This window comes from Salvelinus namaycush, chromosome 23 (assembly GCF_016432855.1).
Source record: "Salvelinus namaycush isolate Seneca chromosome 23, SaNama_1.0, whole genome shotgun sequence".
Classification (NCBI taxonomy): Eukaryota; Metazoa; Chordata; class Actinopteri; order Salmoniformes; family Salmonidae; genus Salvelinus; species Salvelinus namaycush.
In genome coordinates this window covers 31,046,439-31,063,033 of record NC_052329.1, presented here as the reverse complement: position 1 = coordinate 31,063,033, position 16,595 = coordinate 31,046,439, and the positions used below count along the sequence as shown (strand labels likewise).

The window sequence follows — 16,595 nt, the reverse complement described above, 5'->3', positions numbered from 1 at the left end:
CAAAGCAATGTGCGATGCCAGGGACAAAACAAATGAAGAAAACAGCCAGCATATGTTCTGACTTAAATGTTTTTACTTAAAGTTAATCAGTTCCAACTTTGTTGTGTAAAGAGAACGGTCTTTGTCTTCACACAGATTAATGTATTAAGATGTACTTTTTGGTCACGGAAGTTATCAAAAGTGACAGTCCAATATGTGCCTTCAGGAGAATGCAGCTGGTGCTTGAAAAGGGTAGCAGGGCTAAAGAGTAACTTATGCTGTTGTGCACATGGGCAGTCCTTGGTTAGGACAGGAGAGGCGGGCTATCACACTATTCCTCGTCTCGCCCTCTTTATCTACAGCAGGGCCATCCAAAGTCAGGCCTGCGGGCCGAACATGGCCCCCAACAAAATTAGATTGGGCTTGCCAGTCTTCCAGAATGATCTTATATATTGATAAACCATGTTTAAGGGGTTTCCAAGTCCAAAGGTTTGGGCACCCCTGATCTACACAGACTGATTTATGAATCTACATTACAGCATATCTACAGTACATCCAAAAGCTAGAGAAAATCTGGGGGAAGAGACTTAAATCCAACATGCCACAGACGTTCTTCAAGTCATTCTTATTGAGATGAGTCCACTGAAGTGACAGAGGCAATAACTGGGAAGGAAAAAAATGTGCTTTATGGTTTGCGGATGATTAGTTGTTCCATGTGAAGTGCTGCCAATAGTAAACCCATTTCCCAAACGGAAAACAACTTCTACATCGCAGAGTTCAGTATACACTGTTGGCTGGTTGACTGTACAGCTCTCTAATGGTCTCATGAAAAGGAAAGAAGGTTAGCATTGTGTCATGAATCTAGTTCTGCAGGTAGCTCTTCAGTGGTCACTAGCGGTCAGCCACAAAGTCATACAATCTGATTTTAAACCCAACCTTAACCACACTGCTAATCCTAACCTAAAACTCTGACCAATAAACTAATTTTATTTATTTTTTACAATCTAGCCTATTTTGACTATGCAGCTGGCCCATCTAGCGGAAATCGCTCAGTTCTGCCTCCAGAACAAAACTCATCCCAATAAAACAGCAACCTGCTAAATAATATAGCCCCTTCTTGTGTTCTCCCCCCAATGTCTTTATAGCTTGGTTCCATATCTGTTTGTGCCATCTTACCAACTCCAATGACCATAGGAGATGGCAAGGTGTTACAAACAGATCTGGGTCCAGGCTAATGTTTCTACTCTACTCCGCCTCCCCTAGAACTGACATTTAGTAAAGACCACACACCTGAAGTGAAAGGGTTGGCAACATGTTTATTGTAAATTATTTCAAATGAACAAATCAAAAAAACAGGAGACATGATTTGACCTTCTGGTTGTGGAAAAAATTATAATAATTAAATAACAAAAATATGTACTCCATTCCTGTAGGTTTACAGGGGTGAAATATGAAAATAACCGATTCTCTTTGCAATGATTGAATTTAACATTCAAAAGACTGCTGATTATGTCATGGCGATGAATTCACAGATACTGTTCACATGAAGGCCTGTCGAGGGATTGACTGTTAACCATCACTCGACTTCCCATGTTTTGTTGAATTGTTAAATGGGCTACACACACACACAACAATGTAAGACATGTTTCTGATAATCCTTGTTCCCTTGGGGGGGGGGGGGGGGGGGGGGGGGTTAGTAAAGGCCTGTTTCTCATGGCTCTAAAAAAAGGTTCCGACAACGTTAAAGATACATCAGGATAAAACGTCTGACTGTCAAAGGTAAGGTGAGGAGATGATGCAGTGATTGAAAATTCCCTTATGATTGAAAACCGTTTGAGATTGGTAAAAGAAAACAAATGAACCAACAAGCTCAATCATGACATCTTTACCTACACATTAGAATAGGCTGACAAAGGACAAGAACCATGAGGCCAAGAGCCTTCAGCAACACCGCTGACAAACAAAGTCAGGTGGGACCTAACCTGGGTTGTGTTCATTAGGCACCAAACGCAAGAAAACAGACAAACAGGTAGATGCTCATTTTCTTTATCCATTGCAAAAAGTTTCAAAAAGTTTTCCGCTGTGTGCTGTAATGAACACGACCCTGGTGTTCCAGACAACGTTAAATTCTGTAACGTTGCATAAGCTATAGATGTAGACTCCGCAGCAAGCTACCATACATTAGACTCTCTGTGACATGAAAAGCAGCCAGCTTCCTAGTACCACTGAAGACAAAGAACAAGGTGCCGTAACACACCAACACAGATTTTTTTGCAGTGTTAAAAAAAACAACATACATACAAAATGTACTCAAAAAAATATATACAGTTAAATATACAAGACATGCATGTTGGGAATATATGACGGACCAAAGACAAAACTTGACAGCAAATAGTTCCACAAGCCAAACAAAAATATATCTGAAACATGGTTAACCCTGTACTAACGGTGATACACGTTCCCTTCTTGTTGTTGATCCAAGTTCAAGTTTCTAGGCATCTGTTTACACACTGTCGTTCCTACGGGTTGACTGATTAAATCATAAAGAACGGTGCGACTATGTGGATTAATGCTGTGTTCATAACCAAGTGGGAAGGTGGTAGAATTAGGTAGTATTATTTCCTACAACCAAAAACAACTTTGGGACATTAGATCGGTGGTCACTCACCAGAAATTAGACTTCCCTGACCTGCATCCTTTATAAGCATTTCACTGGACCTGCTTTAACATCTGCGAATCTGTGTGCGCGACAAATAAAAACTTTGATTTGACATTTACCACATACGACTGGGGGGGAAAAAATCCACTTGAACGCCCCTCCAACTCGTAATTACACTGAACAAAAATATAAACGCAACATGTAAAGTATTGGTCCCATTTTTCATGAGCTGAAATAAAAGATCCCAGATATTTCCCATATGCACAAAAAGCTTCTCTCTAAAATGTTGTTTATACTTTTCTTTACATCCCTGTTAGTGAGTGTTTCTCCTTTGCCAAGATAATCCATTCACCTGACAGGTGTGACATTTCAAGAAGCGGATTAAACAGCATGATCATTACACAGGTGCACTTTTTGCTGGGGACAATAAAAAGCCACTCTAAAATGTGCAGTTTTATCACACAACACAACGCCACAGAGCGTGCAATCTGCATGCTGACTGCAGGAATGACCCCTAGAGCTGTTGCCAGAGAATTTAATGTTAATTTCTCTACCAAAATGTTGTTTTCGAGAATTTGGCAGTACATCCAATCGGCCTCACAACCGCAGACCACGTGTAACCACGCAAGCTCAGGACCTCCACATCCGGCATCTTCACCTGCGGGATGGTCTGAGACAAGACACCCAGAGAGTTGATGAAACAGTGGGTTTGCACAACTAAGACTTTCTGCACAAACTCAGAAATCATCTCATGGAAGCTCATCTGCGTGCTCTTCATTCTCAACAGGGTCTTGACTTGACTGCAGTTTGACATCAAATTGTGGGCAAATGCTCATCTTCGATGGCCAGTGGCACGCTGGAGAAGTGTGCTTTTCATGGATTGAATCCTGGTTTTCAACTGTACTGGGAAGATGGTAGACCATGTGTATGGTGTCATGTGGGTGAGTGGTTTGCTGATATAAATGTGTGCCACAGGTGGCGGTGGGGTTTTGGTATGGGCAGGCATAAGCTACGGACAACGAACACAATGCATTAAAATTCCCATCGATAAAATGCAAGAGGTACTGTGACGAAATCCTGAGGCCCATTGTCGTGCAAATCATCCGCTGCCATCACCTTATGTTTCAGCATCATAATGCACAGCCCCATGTCGCAAGGATCTGCTCACACTACCTGGAAGCTGAAAATGTCCCAGTTCTTCCATGGCCTGCATACTCATTGAGCACGTTTGCGATGCTCTGGATTGACATGTACAACAGTGTGTTCCAGTTCCCGCCAATATCCAGAAACTTTGCACAGCCATTAAAGAGGAGTGGGGCAACATTCCACAATCAACAGCCTGATAAACTCTATGAAGGAGAGTTGTCGCACTGCATGAGGCAAATGGTGGTCCCACCAGATACTGACTGGTTTTCTGATCCACGCAACTACCTTCTTTTTTAAAAAGGTATCTGTGATCAACAGATGCATATTTGTATTCCCAGTCATGTGAAATCCATAGATTAGGGCCTAATGAATTCATTTCAATTGACTGATTTCCTTATATGAACTGTAACTCAGTAAAATCTTTGAAATTGTTGCATCTTGCATTTATGTTTTTGTTCAGTGTACTAGTGGGAAACTCGTCTATCATCCCTGATCTTGACTACTAGTTAATGTGGGCCAGTGATGCAGTGATGACTATCTAAGGGGCTAGATTGGCAAGTGAAGGGGATTGTCTATCTTGTTGTCATTTATGGTGATTGATATGCAGTGACATCACTACATGGTGAAGCGGTTGTCACAGACATTTCTAGACTACCGACCACGGTACCTCTGCATTTCCAGAGAACATTAGAATGTTACTCAATCAAATTGTCTACATCGTTAAAAAGAGGAACAATGCATTTACCAAAATGTACATGAACTAAATATATCCTGCATTTCTCTCCATTTTCAAAAAGTCTATATTCAAAATAGATTTATACCCTTTTTTTCAAGTCGATCCTACGAAATGTTCATCTTTGGTGTAAGAAAAATAGCTATTCAAATCTACAGGCTATAAACGTTATCGTACAGGAATGGAAACGAGAACGTAAACGAGATCATTTAACTGATCAATGTGGGGGGTATACTGATACCACGTATCTAAAATGATGACATCTGGAATATTCCAAATATGTAAAGTGCTTGGGCATTATTCCCTAACCCGAGGACGCAAGAGAGACTTTTACACATACATCCATTAAGAAAAATAAGGCAGATCGGTTTCATCCACTTAACTGTACTCTGAAACACCTGCATTTGTTCAAAGCACAAAATATAGAGGTGGGTAGAGGAGGAGGAAGGAGAGAAAAATTCCCTTTCATAGAAAATGAGATAAACAAAATCAGCTTGCTGTTTAGTCGTAAACGGACGTCAAACAGTGAAGCCCCAAGAGATTCAGAGCTTCATCTTGATGGTTGACGATCGAAAACATTGAGTGTATAAAAGGGATCATTTTAGCAGCCTATTCACACACACACACCAACTAATGATGTTGTCTGGTCTTCACCGAACTGTAGAAAAAGGGGAGGTTTCAATGAAATGATTGAGTTTTGTTGTGCAAATCAAGTAGAAGACGAGAGCAAGCACATAACTCCTCTGATTAGGGCAGTGGTGTGTGAGAACGAGAGGGATGGAGACAGACGGGGAAAGAGATTTCTTTTTAAACGACTAAGGGTCTCCTCTTCTGAACCAATGAGAGCTTCTGGTCAGGGTCAGGTGACAATTCTAACTTCCTCTATTGGACGGTGGGAAGGGGGGGCAGAGCACGACCTTGGGGGTAATGCGTTCTTGGTATTCGCGGAGGCAGGCAGCGTCCTCAGTGCCAATCCCGACGGTGCCACCCTGGGGCTCCAGTGTTGAACTCAGGCCAGACAGACCCACCTAGACTGGTTAGGATGTCTTCCCAACTATCGGATTCTCTCTAGAAAGACACAGAAAAGCAAAGAGGATAAATATTTACGTGGCTGTCTACGCATATGTGTGTATCCATGTGTGTGTGTGCGTGTGAGTATATGTGAATAAGTGTCCGTGTATACACATATGTATGTGTGTATTTGAGAGTGCGTGCGTGTACTTACTGGCTGCCGTACTGCGCGGTGCCGCTGCGAGTGTCGTGCTCTCTCTGCAGCTCCTCCAGAATGTGTGTGATCTGCCGCACTGTGTGGAATGTCTCCTTGGGGTCCTGGATGGTGAACAGGGAGTAGTCGTCCTGCTCCCTCGGAGGTCCCTGGTACACAGCGATGCTGGCACATGCATCTGATCACAGGAGACAGATACATGAGGTCATCATCACAGGCTATCACACCAAGCTACTGTTGCCAGATTCCCACTAAAGGGCCAAACTGAGCCAAGGCAATCCGAGCTGTACTAGCCTGGTTAGTCATACACAATAGTTGCAGGAACCGAGCTGGAAAGGACAATGTGAAAATAAAATATCTGAGCCAGCAGGGTACGTACGGTTCAAGAGAAAATGCCTCATGCAATAAGCCACTATAGAAATAATCTATTGTGATAAGAATACTTTTTATATTAATTTGTGTGAGAGTTGGGCGATTGACTGGTAGAATCCCACTTGCCTTCCATCTTCTGCAGCTTGGAGTAGCTGGAGGTGAGGAGGGAGAAGATTCTCTCCGTCTCGCGGTCACAGTCGATGTCCAGCTGCAGGTTAGCCAACAAGGTACTGGGAGAGAAGACAGGGTCATGTTCATTAGGCGCCAAATGGAAGAAAACAGAAAACCTGGAATTATCCAATAACGCGTGCTGGAATTGTCCAATTTCGCTACGTGCTCCCTATTGAATAAGACTCAGGTGTCTGATACAAGTAGGCAGTGATTCTGATACGGTCAATTTCTTTGAGGAAGCAGCCTCTATCTTCTAGGAACTTGTGTTGATCTGAGAGGGAAGGATAGCATCAGTACACAAAATATGGAAAATTCCACCTGGCCGATCAGAGAGCAAGATAGAACTATGAACCATATAAAAATGTTCTATGCTCAACTCTTTTTAAGTTCTATAAACAAATATTTGGCTGCTGTAGCCCAGGAGTAATCAGACTTACTTTCCGCAGTTACAAAATGTATTTTTAGCCATCACAATGAATTGACTGAAAATAAATTAAATGAACCATGCATCTATACAAACCTACCCGATCTACACAAGCACCTAGGGCAGAGGTCCCCAATTACATTCATTCCTTGAGCGGACGGTCGGGGGCCGGAACATAGTTATAAATAATTTGTACAAGTGTCCCAAGAATAATGTCAAACATTGATTAAATTCAGAAACATTCACATACAGTGAGCTCCAAAAGTATTGGGACAGTGACAACTGTTTTTGCTCTGTTCTCCAGCACTTTGGATTTATTTACAGACTGTGAGCTTTCATTTGAGGGTATTTTCATCCATATTGGGTGAACCGTTTAGAAATCACAACACTTTCTGTACATAGTCCACCCCATTTCAGGGGACCAAACGTACTGGGACAAATTCACTTATACATGTATTAAAGAAGCCAAAAGTTCAGTATTTGGTCCCATATTCCTAGCACACAACGGCCACATCAAGCTTGTGACTCTACAAACTTGTTGGATGCATTTGCTGCTTGTTTTGGTTGTGTTTCAGATTATTTTGTGCCCAATAGAAATAAATAATTGCTGTCATTTTAGAGTCACTTTTAATGTAAATAAGAATGTAATATGTTTCTAAACACATCTACATTAATGTGGATGCTACCATTACTACGGATACCCCTGAATGAATCGTGCATATTGAGGAGTGAGAAAGTTACACAAATATCATACCCCCAAAACATGCTAACCTCTCACTATTACAATAACAGGTGAGGTTACAATAACAGGGGGGTATGATATTTATGCCTCTAACTTCCTCACTCATCATTATTCACGATTCATACAGGATTATCCATAATCATGGTAGCATCCACATTAATGTATGATGTTCTTATTTACAATAAAACAAACAGCAAATGCATCCAACAAATGTGTACAGTCACAAGCTTGATGTAGTCATTGTGTGCTATGAATATGGGACCAAAGACTTAACTTTTTACTACTTTAATACACATCAGTGAATTTGGCCCAATACTTTTTGGTTCCCTAAAAAACGAACGCTGACCTAGGGACTAGTAGAGGTTGGTTTGAGATTCACGGGTGAGTACTCACGGTGTGCAGGGCTTGCAGCCCGGCTGGCTGTCGCTCAGGCTCCTGCAGCAGAGCCAGGCCCCCGCCACGTAGGCCGAGGGGTGGAAGGTGCCCAGGCGGTCCGGGTTACAGCGGCTCACTTGGCTCAGCACCTCCACCCACTCACTGGCCTCCACGCAATTCCCTGCCTGCACGTACAGTGGCTTCTCACTGTGGAGCACCTGGAACATCTAAAAAGGGGAGAGGGGTTGTCAATAGCACACACACAAACAAAATATCTGACAGGCTGTCAATGTGGTGCAAATGAATTGCCCTTTGCGGACAATTACGTTTTTTTTTTGAGTAACAAACACTCATAGTCCACATATGTTTCTGTTCAAATTCAATGCGTAAACTCAAAGAACTTCCCCTCACAACTTACACAGAACCAAAGGAGTTTTTCCTGATATTTTGACCTGACCAGGAAAACCTCTGGGCCCTTGCATTAGCCTATAGTTTAACTGTGCTTGACCATTTACTGGTCAGGTAGGGGACCAGGGTAAAACTCCTGGCTCTAAACAGACCACATCAGACAAAGACAGTCCTGCTTACATTTTTGCGGTTAAAGGCACTTTCGTACAGTTTCTCCACAGCCCGGATATTCTTCACTGGGATAATGCAGAGTGCTTCTTTCCCTTGGAAAACAGAAAGAAAAATAAATGTTAAATATACTCACACACACAAAATGTCTACATTGGACTCTTACCCTTATGTGCACCCCTAGCACTCATGTCTTGGTCAAGCTGCATCACTAGGAGGAACATTTAGGTCTTAAACCATCTGACCCTTGACTACTAGAAGATGTGCAGCATTACATTTCACACCAACTCTTCCAACAAAAATAGAGAACAGTCTTTAAACTCGATAGACAACCATTTCCATCGCTGTGTCTGACAATAGCTGGGCCAAAACACACAAACCATATACAGTTATAAAAGCAGTCTCTGTATCAGCTCCTGCCATTGGTCTCTCTTCAGTCTCCACCCATCAGCTCACACTCCTTCCCTTTATCTAGCTGATAGAGTGAAGTGTCTGATCCACTGATGATACTTCACTGCACACACACGCACACAGTCCCTCCCCTCCCCCTTCCTTCTCTCTCCCTTGCATATGTGAATCCAGGTGCATTGGGTATGTGATGAATGTTGCCATCTCAATCTCTCATTTAAGCGGGAGCTCCTTTCTCTGCCTGCCACCTTCCTCCTCCGCATTTCCAGGCCGAGGCACCGCCTGGCCCCACCCCTCATACCTCCAGCACCATCTGATTCTCTGCATATCTTCTGCCTTCCAGTTTAGTCTCTCACACGCACACACACTTAGCTAAGTTAAATAAAAAATATATGTCTAGCCAACCAGATGCAGATCTTAACATTCTGATCGATGGTTCTCGTCACAATTTTACTGAAACCTCCTGCCAATATTATGAGAAAAACATGGGAGAATAATCACAGACACACTACTAGTCTGAAAATGAACCCAGCCACACTTTAGCCTAGGGGGACACACAGATAGTGTGTGCCCCAAATGGCACCCTCATCCCTACATAGTGCACACTACTTTTGACCAGAGCCCTATGGAATTGGTTACCATTTGAGACGTAGTCCTAGTGGTTAGTTCCATCTGCAGGGATCATAATGATAAATGTGCATACCAAACCATCATAATCCCTTGACATCGACCCCCGTCCTTCTCCATTCCATTAGAAATTGAAACAAATACTCAAGTTATGAGTCACATTAAATACTTACAGCAACAGGAGACTTAGTTCACAACCTCCAAAAAGCCTTTCAAACCTTTTTGGCACCGACTATTACCAAGCCCTGAAAACAGCACCACCAGAGCCCAAGTGCTTCCTGATGTCATGGTGGTTCAGCTGCACCTCCCAAACCCTGTTTTTGTCACTGTCTAATGCTCTTGGTAGCCGACGTGAGCAAGACCTTTAAACAGGTCAACGTTCACAAAGCCGCGGGGCCAGCTGGATTACCAGGACGTGTACTCAAAACATGCGCGGACCAACTGGCAGGTGTCTTCACTGACATTTTCAACCTCTCCCTGACAGAGTCTGTAATATCCACATGTTTCAAGCAGACCACCATAGTCCCTGTGCCCAAGGAAGCAAAGGTAACCTGCCTAAATGATTACCGCCCCGTAGCACTCACGTAGGTAGCCATGAAGTGCTTTGAAAAGCTGGTCATGTCTCACATCAACAACATCCTCCTGGATACCCTAGACCCACTCCAGTTCGCATACCACCCCAACAGATCCACAAAATGTCTGCCACGCTGATCCTCAACACTGGGGCCCCTCAGGGGTGTGTACTTCGTCCCCTCCCTGTTCACTCACGACTGCGTGGCCAAACACGACTCCAACAACATCATTAAGTATGCTGACGACACAACAGTGGTAGGCCTGATTACCGACAACGATGAGACAGCCTATAGGGAGGAGGTCAGAGAACTGGCAGTGTGGTGCCAGGACAACAACCTCTCCCTTAATGTGAGCAAGACAAAGGAGTTGATCGTGGACTACAGGAAAAGGCGTGCAGAACAGGCCCCAATTAACAGCTTCAAGTTCCTTGGCGTCCACATCACCAACAAACTAACATGGTCCAAGCACACCAAGATAGTCGTGAAGGCACGACAAAACCTATTCCCCCTCAGGAGATTGAAAAGATTTGGCATGGGTCCCCAGATCGTCAAACATTTCTACAGCTGCACCATCGAGAGCATCCTGACCAGTTGCATCACCGCCAGGTATGGCAACTGCTGGGCATCTGACCGTAAGGCGCTACAGAGGGTAGTGCGTACAGCCCAGTACATCACTGGGGCCAAGCTTCCTGCAATCCAGGACCTATATAATAGGCGGTGTCAGAGGAAAGCCCATAAAATTGTCAGAGACTCCAGTCACCCAAGTCATAGACTGTTCTCTCTGCCTCCGCACGGCAAGCGGTACCGGAGCGCCAAGTCTAGGACCAAAAAGCTCCTTAACAGCTTCTACCCCCAAGCCATAAGACTGCTGAGCAATTAATCAAATGGCCACTGGACTATTTCCATTGACACCCACCCCTCCCCCTCCATTTGTTCTGTACACTGCTGCTACTCGCTGTTTATGATCTATGCATAGTCACTTCACCCCTACCTACATGAACAAATTACCTCTAACATGTACCCCCTGTATATAGCCTCGTTATTGTTACTTTGTACATATTGTTCTTTACTCTTCTTGAACTGCACTGTTGTATTCGGCGCATGTGACAAATAAAGTTTGATTCAATTTAGAGTGAACAACAGATTTTTACCTTGTCAGCTTGCTGGATCGAATCCCCAAGCTGACAAGGTAAAAATCTGTCGTTCTGCCCCTGAACAAGGCAGTTCCATCGTAGGCCGTCATTGTAAATAACAATTTGTTCTTAACTGACTTGCCTAGTTAAATAAAGGTTAAAAAAAAGTTTGACACCAACCAAGTCATCTGTCTGCCTGTTCTGCTGTAGGAGAGCCAGCACTGTAGTGGCAGAGCACAGCTCCAGAGACCACTCAAAACACAAACACACAAAAAACACAGATACCCAATGTAATGTGCATGCATGTTTAACATCTAAGTCATGTGATTGTGGAGGAATGAGTTAGAAGTATGTTGTGGGAGTATAGAATACAAATCTACAATCTTCCAAACCTACACACCCAATGCTAAATATGATAAATTAACATCAGGAAGTTGGCTCCTTCACCAAATATGTATTTTGATATGATTAAATAAACATTTAAATTGCAGTTGTTCACATGCTCCATGTTTCTTATCAAACCATGGGTTTCAAGTGCATCCTGGTTCAATGAAAAACCTCCCTATGGAATTCAAGATGGATGCACACGCTGACAGCGGTTTTTCCCGCTTTCCAATAAAAACAAAATAAATTGATAATTAAATGTGTCCAGACTGACTGTTGACATGGCGGTGAAGGAGTTGGTAGCTTGTAAGCAGTTGGGAGCACACTCAGGAGACCAGGACCCGACTAAAAAGATTGGATCTAGAGCGGATTCTTTCTTCAAAGAATTCATGTGAGTTTACATAGCTCCAATACTTGAGAAAGAGTGAGACAAGGAGTAGAAGGAGTGGCTGGAGCTTTAGGGCCCATTGCCCTGAGTCGAGGCCGGGATTTAGATAAACAAAGTTTCAAAAAACACCGACAGACACACAAACAAGCAAGCAAACGGTGCCGTTCACAAACATACAGTTGCAAGCACAGATACACGTGTAGGAAGGCCCAATCCCCAACCTCACTTTTATGCAGTAGCGGTGTGTAAAACCACTGGGAACTATTGATTTAGAACCACAGTTACCGCAAGTCGCAAAGTAAACAGGAGCTGCCTCTATTCCAGCACCATTTCAACATCATCAAACCACCTCTGCTTAGTCTAATACAATGACAACTAAAAATACCAAAAACAATTTAGCTGTCAATGGTTTTGATTTCTGTGTGCGCGTTCGTGTAAGTAGAAAAACATGTTAACTCATTACTTGTAGAGACACGCCAATGTTATCCTCCTCCGTTTCATGTTGACGAAACGGTCTATCACTCTGTGATACAATACACGCTTTTATTTTTTGTTGTCCTAGGTTACCTGGCTAAAATGGTTACTCGCTAGCCTAAATTCCATTCATGGCCAACGTTAGCTAGTTAACATTAGCTAGGATCTAGCTACATATTGAACTTCCACCCTCTTAGGCCAGGGGCACAACAATGTATGAATTAATGGTTGGATCAGAATCGCCGTTATACGGAGAATTAAGTAAAACCGCAAGTCCAAATCCCCATCCAAGGCTAATTTAGGAAAGGGTACAATTTTAGCTAGCGACTTTTTTTTTTTAATCAAGGGAGTCCAAATGCTTGCTGGCTTCCCTTGGATTCAATGATACGGACAGCAACAATGCCATACTCGTTTGGACCAGACAGCATCAGATCGGTGGCCTACACGTAGAGAGAGAGGGGCATGGTTTCGCTCACTCGGATGCGTTCTCTTGTGAGATACATTCAGCCTCTCGCGAATTGAAGGGAAATTATGAAACCGAGACCAAAGGTACATTATTATTATTAAAAAAATATATATTGGTCCATTTTCTTGGTCAAAAGCCTGGCTTTGCTTGGCAACCATTAATACATGCCACTGCTTTTATCAACATGAAACAAGCTCGAACCCTCGACCTTCTAGCCCGAAGTCCAGCGCGCTACCGACTGTACCGCAAAGGCATGCTCAAGCGGCAGATAGATATCCGCACTTATAAACCCAGGGTCGTTACACTACTCCCTCCTTTCAAAGAGCGCGTCCTCGCTACGTCTTATAGGAACGCGCTCATTGGCCAAGCACACGCACTGGCTAGTTAATTACTTGACACGTTGGAAATAATTATCTTTTTATTTTTTCATGATTTGGTTGGGTCTAATTGTGTTGCTGTCCTGAGGCTCTGTGGGGTCTGTTTGTGTTTGTGAAAAGAGCACCAGGACCATCTTGCTTAGGGGACTCTTCTCCAGGTTCCTCTCTCTGTAGGTGATGGCTTTGTTAATGCAGGTGATAACTTGTAACCTAAGCTTTAGCCTTGTATCTGAATCAATAATTTTCCAATATCATTAAAAGTTGCATTTCAACTTTGTTATTGAATAATTTCAACCACACCGCTTGTGCGTGTAAACAATTGTCTGAGTAGCCTAGCACCAAGTCCCCTCCGTATGTAACATCAGGAAGATTCAAGCATCCATGTGGGTTTGTAAGACAAACAGGGAGAGATGAAATATAACTTACTAAAAAACGAACTAGATTTCCCTTTTAAATCTGTGGATTAATCGGAGTAACGAAACATATAATCTTGTATGACTCCGGGTCAAAATTCTACAAAGAACCAGGTAAAAAGAGGACCATATGCATGTCAGGTAAAATAACAACCCAATGTTAATTTGCCAAGACAAACTAACTAGATGTTGCGAAATGTCCATGAGTGTTGTCTGTTTCGACCTACATCAGAGTGTCTAGAGTCACCTCTTCACTGTTGACGTTGAGACTGGTGTTTTGCTGGTACTATTTAATGAAGCTGCTAGTTGAGGACTTGTGAGGCGTTTGTTTCTCAAACTAGACACTAATGTACTTGTCCTCTTGCTCAGTTGTGCACTGGGGCCTCCCACTCCTCTTTCTATTCTGGCTAGAGCCAGTTTGCGCTGTTCTGTGAAGGGAGTAATACACAGTGTTGTAAGAGATCTTCAGTTTCTTGGCAATTTCTCGCATGGAATAGCCTTCATTTCTCAGAACAAGAATAGACTGACGAGTTTCAGAAGAAAGTGTTTTGTTTCTGGCCATGTTGAGCCTGTAATCGAACCCACAAATCCTGACACTCCAGATACTCAACTAGTCCAAAGAAGGCCAGTTTTATTGCTTCTTTAAATCTGCACAACAGTTTTTAGCTGTGCTAACATAATTGCAAAAGGGTTTTCTAATGATCAATTAGCCTTTTAAACTGATAAACTTGGATTAGCTAACAACGTGCCATTGGAACACAGGAGTGATGGTTGCTGATAATGGGCCTCTGTACACCAATGTAGAAAAAATCTGCCATTTCCAGCTACAATAGTCATTTACAACATTAACCATGTCTACACTGTATTTCTGATAAATTTTATGTTATTTTAAATGGACAAAAAAATAAAGTGTTTTTCTTTAAAAAACAAGGACATTTCTAAGTGACCCCAAAATATGTATGTATGCATGCATGCATGCATGCATGCACACACACGTAAAAATACCTAAACCTGTTTTGGCTTTGTCATTATAGGGTATGGTGTGTAGATTGATGAGGCTAAAAAAAAAAAAAACATTTTAGAATAAGGCTGTCACGTAACAAAATGTGGAAGAAGTCAAGGGGTCTGAATACTTCCCGAATGCACTGTATATAAAATCCATTATGAATATTACCTCACCACACACACCTCCTCAGCCCCCTGACACACACACCCAAATCGACACAGCAGAGTGGATGAGGGAACAGTTTTGGTAGTGTGTGCCAGGGAACTGGGAGCAGCAGTAACTGAACGAAAAGGTTGGATTTGGCTGGGGCCCGTTCCAAGCAATTTACGTAACAGATTGAAAAATCATTTGACATTTACACAATAATTAGAGGGGGGAAAAAACAGTGTTACACAAGACTGTCGGCTCATTGCTTTGTGCAACGTCCAGGCTATCATACCATGTACAGTATAGTATGGCCTGAACCATTTGGCTGCTATTCGCTTTCATTGGACCAAGAGATCGGAAAGGTATGACAAAGTCCAAGCAGATCACAAAACTTGACTTGAACATGGTTTGGCTTTGCAGTCCCAACTTGACAGACCCAAAGGAGGCAAGCTGTACTTGATTTGGACTGGAGGTATACTACTCAAATCATAGGCAAATGCTGATTATTTTGCCTAATAATGATATTGGCAGAAGACTCTCTCAGAAGGAATTGTAGGCAATTGTTTTGAAAAACCTGTAACTTCCATTTCCTGAAATCTAGAGTCTTAAATTACAACAAACAATGCAGCCAACACAGATGTCTTGTATATGATCCAAATTAAATTGAGGTGGTCATACTCGGTATACAAATCCCAAAAGAAAGAAATGATCTCACTCCAATAAATTTTTATAGGAAGTTAGCAAAAATAGATAGGTATTTTCCTTTCCTTGGTAGCAAGATCATATCTATTTGTGGAAAAATAACCCTGATTAACTCTTTTGTCATATCACAGTTTACCTATTTTCTTATGGGTTTGCCTACACCTAGTGACCTGCTTTTAAAATTATATGTACAAAAAATATTCAATTTTATTTATTTTCCACCATAATTTGCAAATAAATTCATAAAAAATCCTACAATGTGATTTTCTGGATGTCTTTTTCTCATTTTGTCTGTCATAGTTGAAGTGTACCTATGATGAAAATTACAGGCCTCTCTCATCTTTTTAAGTGGGAGAACTTGCACAATTGGTGGCTGACTAAATACTTTTTTGCCCCACTGTATGTATGTATATATATATATATATATATATATATATATATATATATATATATATATATATATTTATCAAAAAAATATATGGGGGATTGGAAATGATGCTGACATTTACATTGTTGCTTCCATCAATCTTTCCGCAATATTAAGCTGATCCACCCCTTAAATTATTATTATAATTTTTTTAATTAAAAAAAAATTGAGGTGGTCTCAATGACTCACCTTTTTATGGTTACATTAGGGGTAATGATTATTCTAATAAATAGGTATATTTATGTGGATAGTCTAGTGAAAATGTAAACTGGCTTATTCATTTTGTTTGGGGATTTACTGGATACAATGTTGTAGTGTAGCTTATTGTAGGCTATTTGGAATATGAAACAACTAGACTAGGCCTATTACATTTATTGCAGATCTCCATCCCTGACCTAATCCATCAAGTTAGGTCTGATTACTAGGCTTTATTGCAACATGTCTTGTTGTCATTGGTGACAAAGCAGAGACCTAGATATTTGTTTCGTCCTCGCTCAAGTCCTCTGATTGGCTCCAACTTCAGATGGTTGAGTCAAAAACCACAATGTGCCAACTAGAAGCCTATTTTTGGAAGAAGTTTTTCATACCAGTATACTTTGACCTCGTATTGTGTACATGGTACTTAAAATGCTTGCAGGTTGTTAGGTCTGGTGTGTGTGATACTGCTAT

The 16,595-nt window shown here is 42.0% G+C and overlaps 1 protein-coding gene across 1 annotated transcript in view; it reads right to left on the bottom strand.

Annotated features, from left to right (window-relative positions):
• Nucleotides 1-4,176: 4,176 nt before the first annotated feature.
• The window catches only part of LOC120018294 (ras GTPase-activating protein 2-like), a 43,322-nt gene continuing 30,903 nt past the window's right edge, over nt 4,177-16,595 (bottom strand). The window contains exons 20-24 of the mRNA XM_038961422.1: nt 8,415-8,497; nt 7,845-8,053; nt 6,241-6,344; nt 5,743-5,920; nt 4,177-5,585 (exon numbers count right to left, since the gene is read on the bottom strand). Of these exons, the coding sequence (XP_038817350.1) occupies nt 5,555-5,585; nt 5,743-5,920; nt 6,241-6,344; nt 7,845-8,053; nt 8,415-8,497 (605 nt within the window). The 3' untranslated portion in view covers nt 4,177-5,554. The remainder of the gene's footprint in view (nt 5,586-5,742; nt 5,921-6,240; nt 6,345-7,844; nt 8,054-8,414; nt 8,498-16,595) is intronic.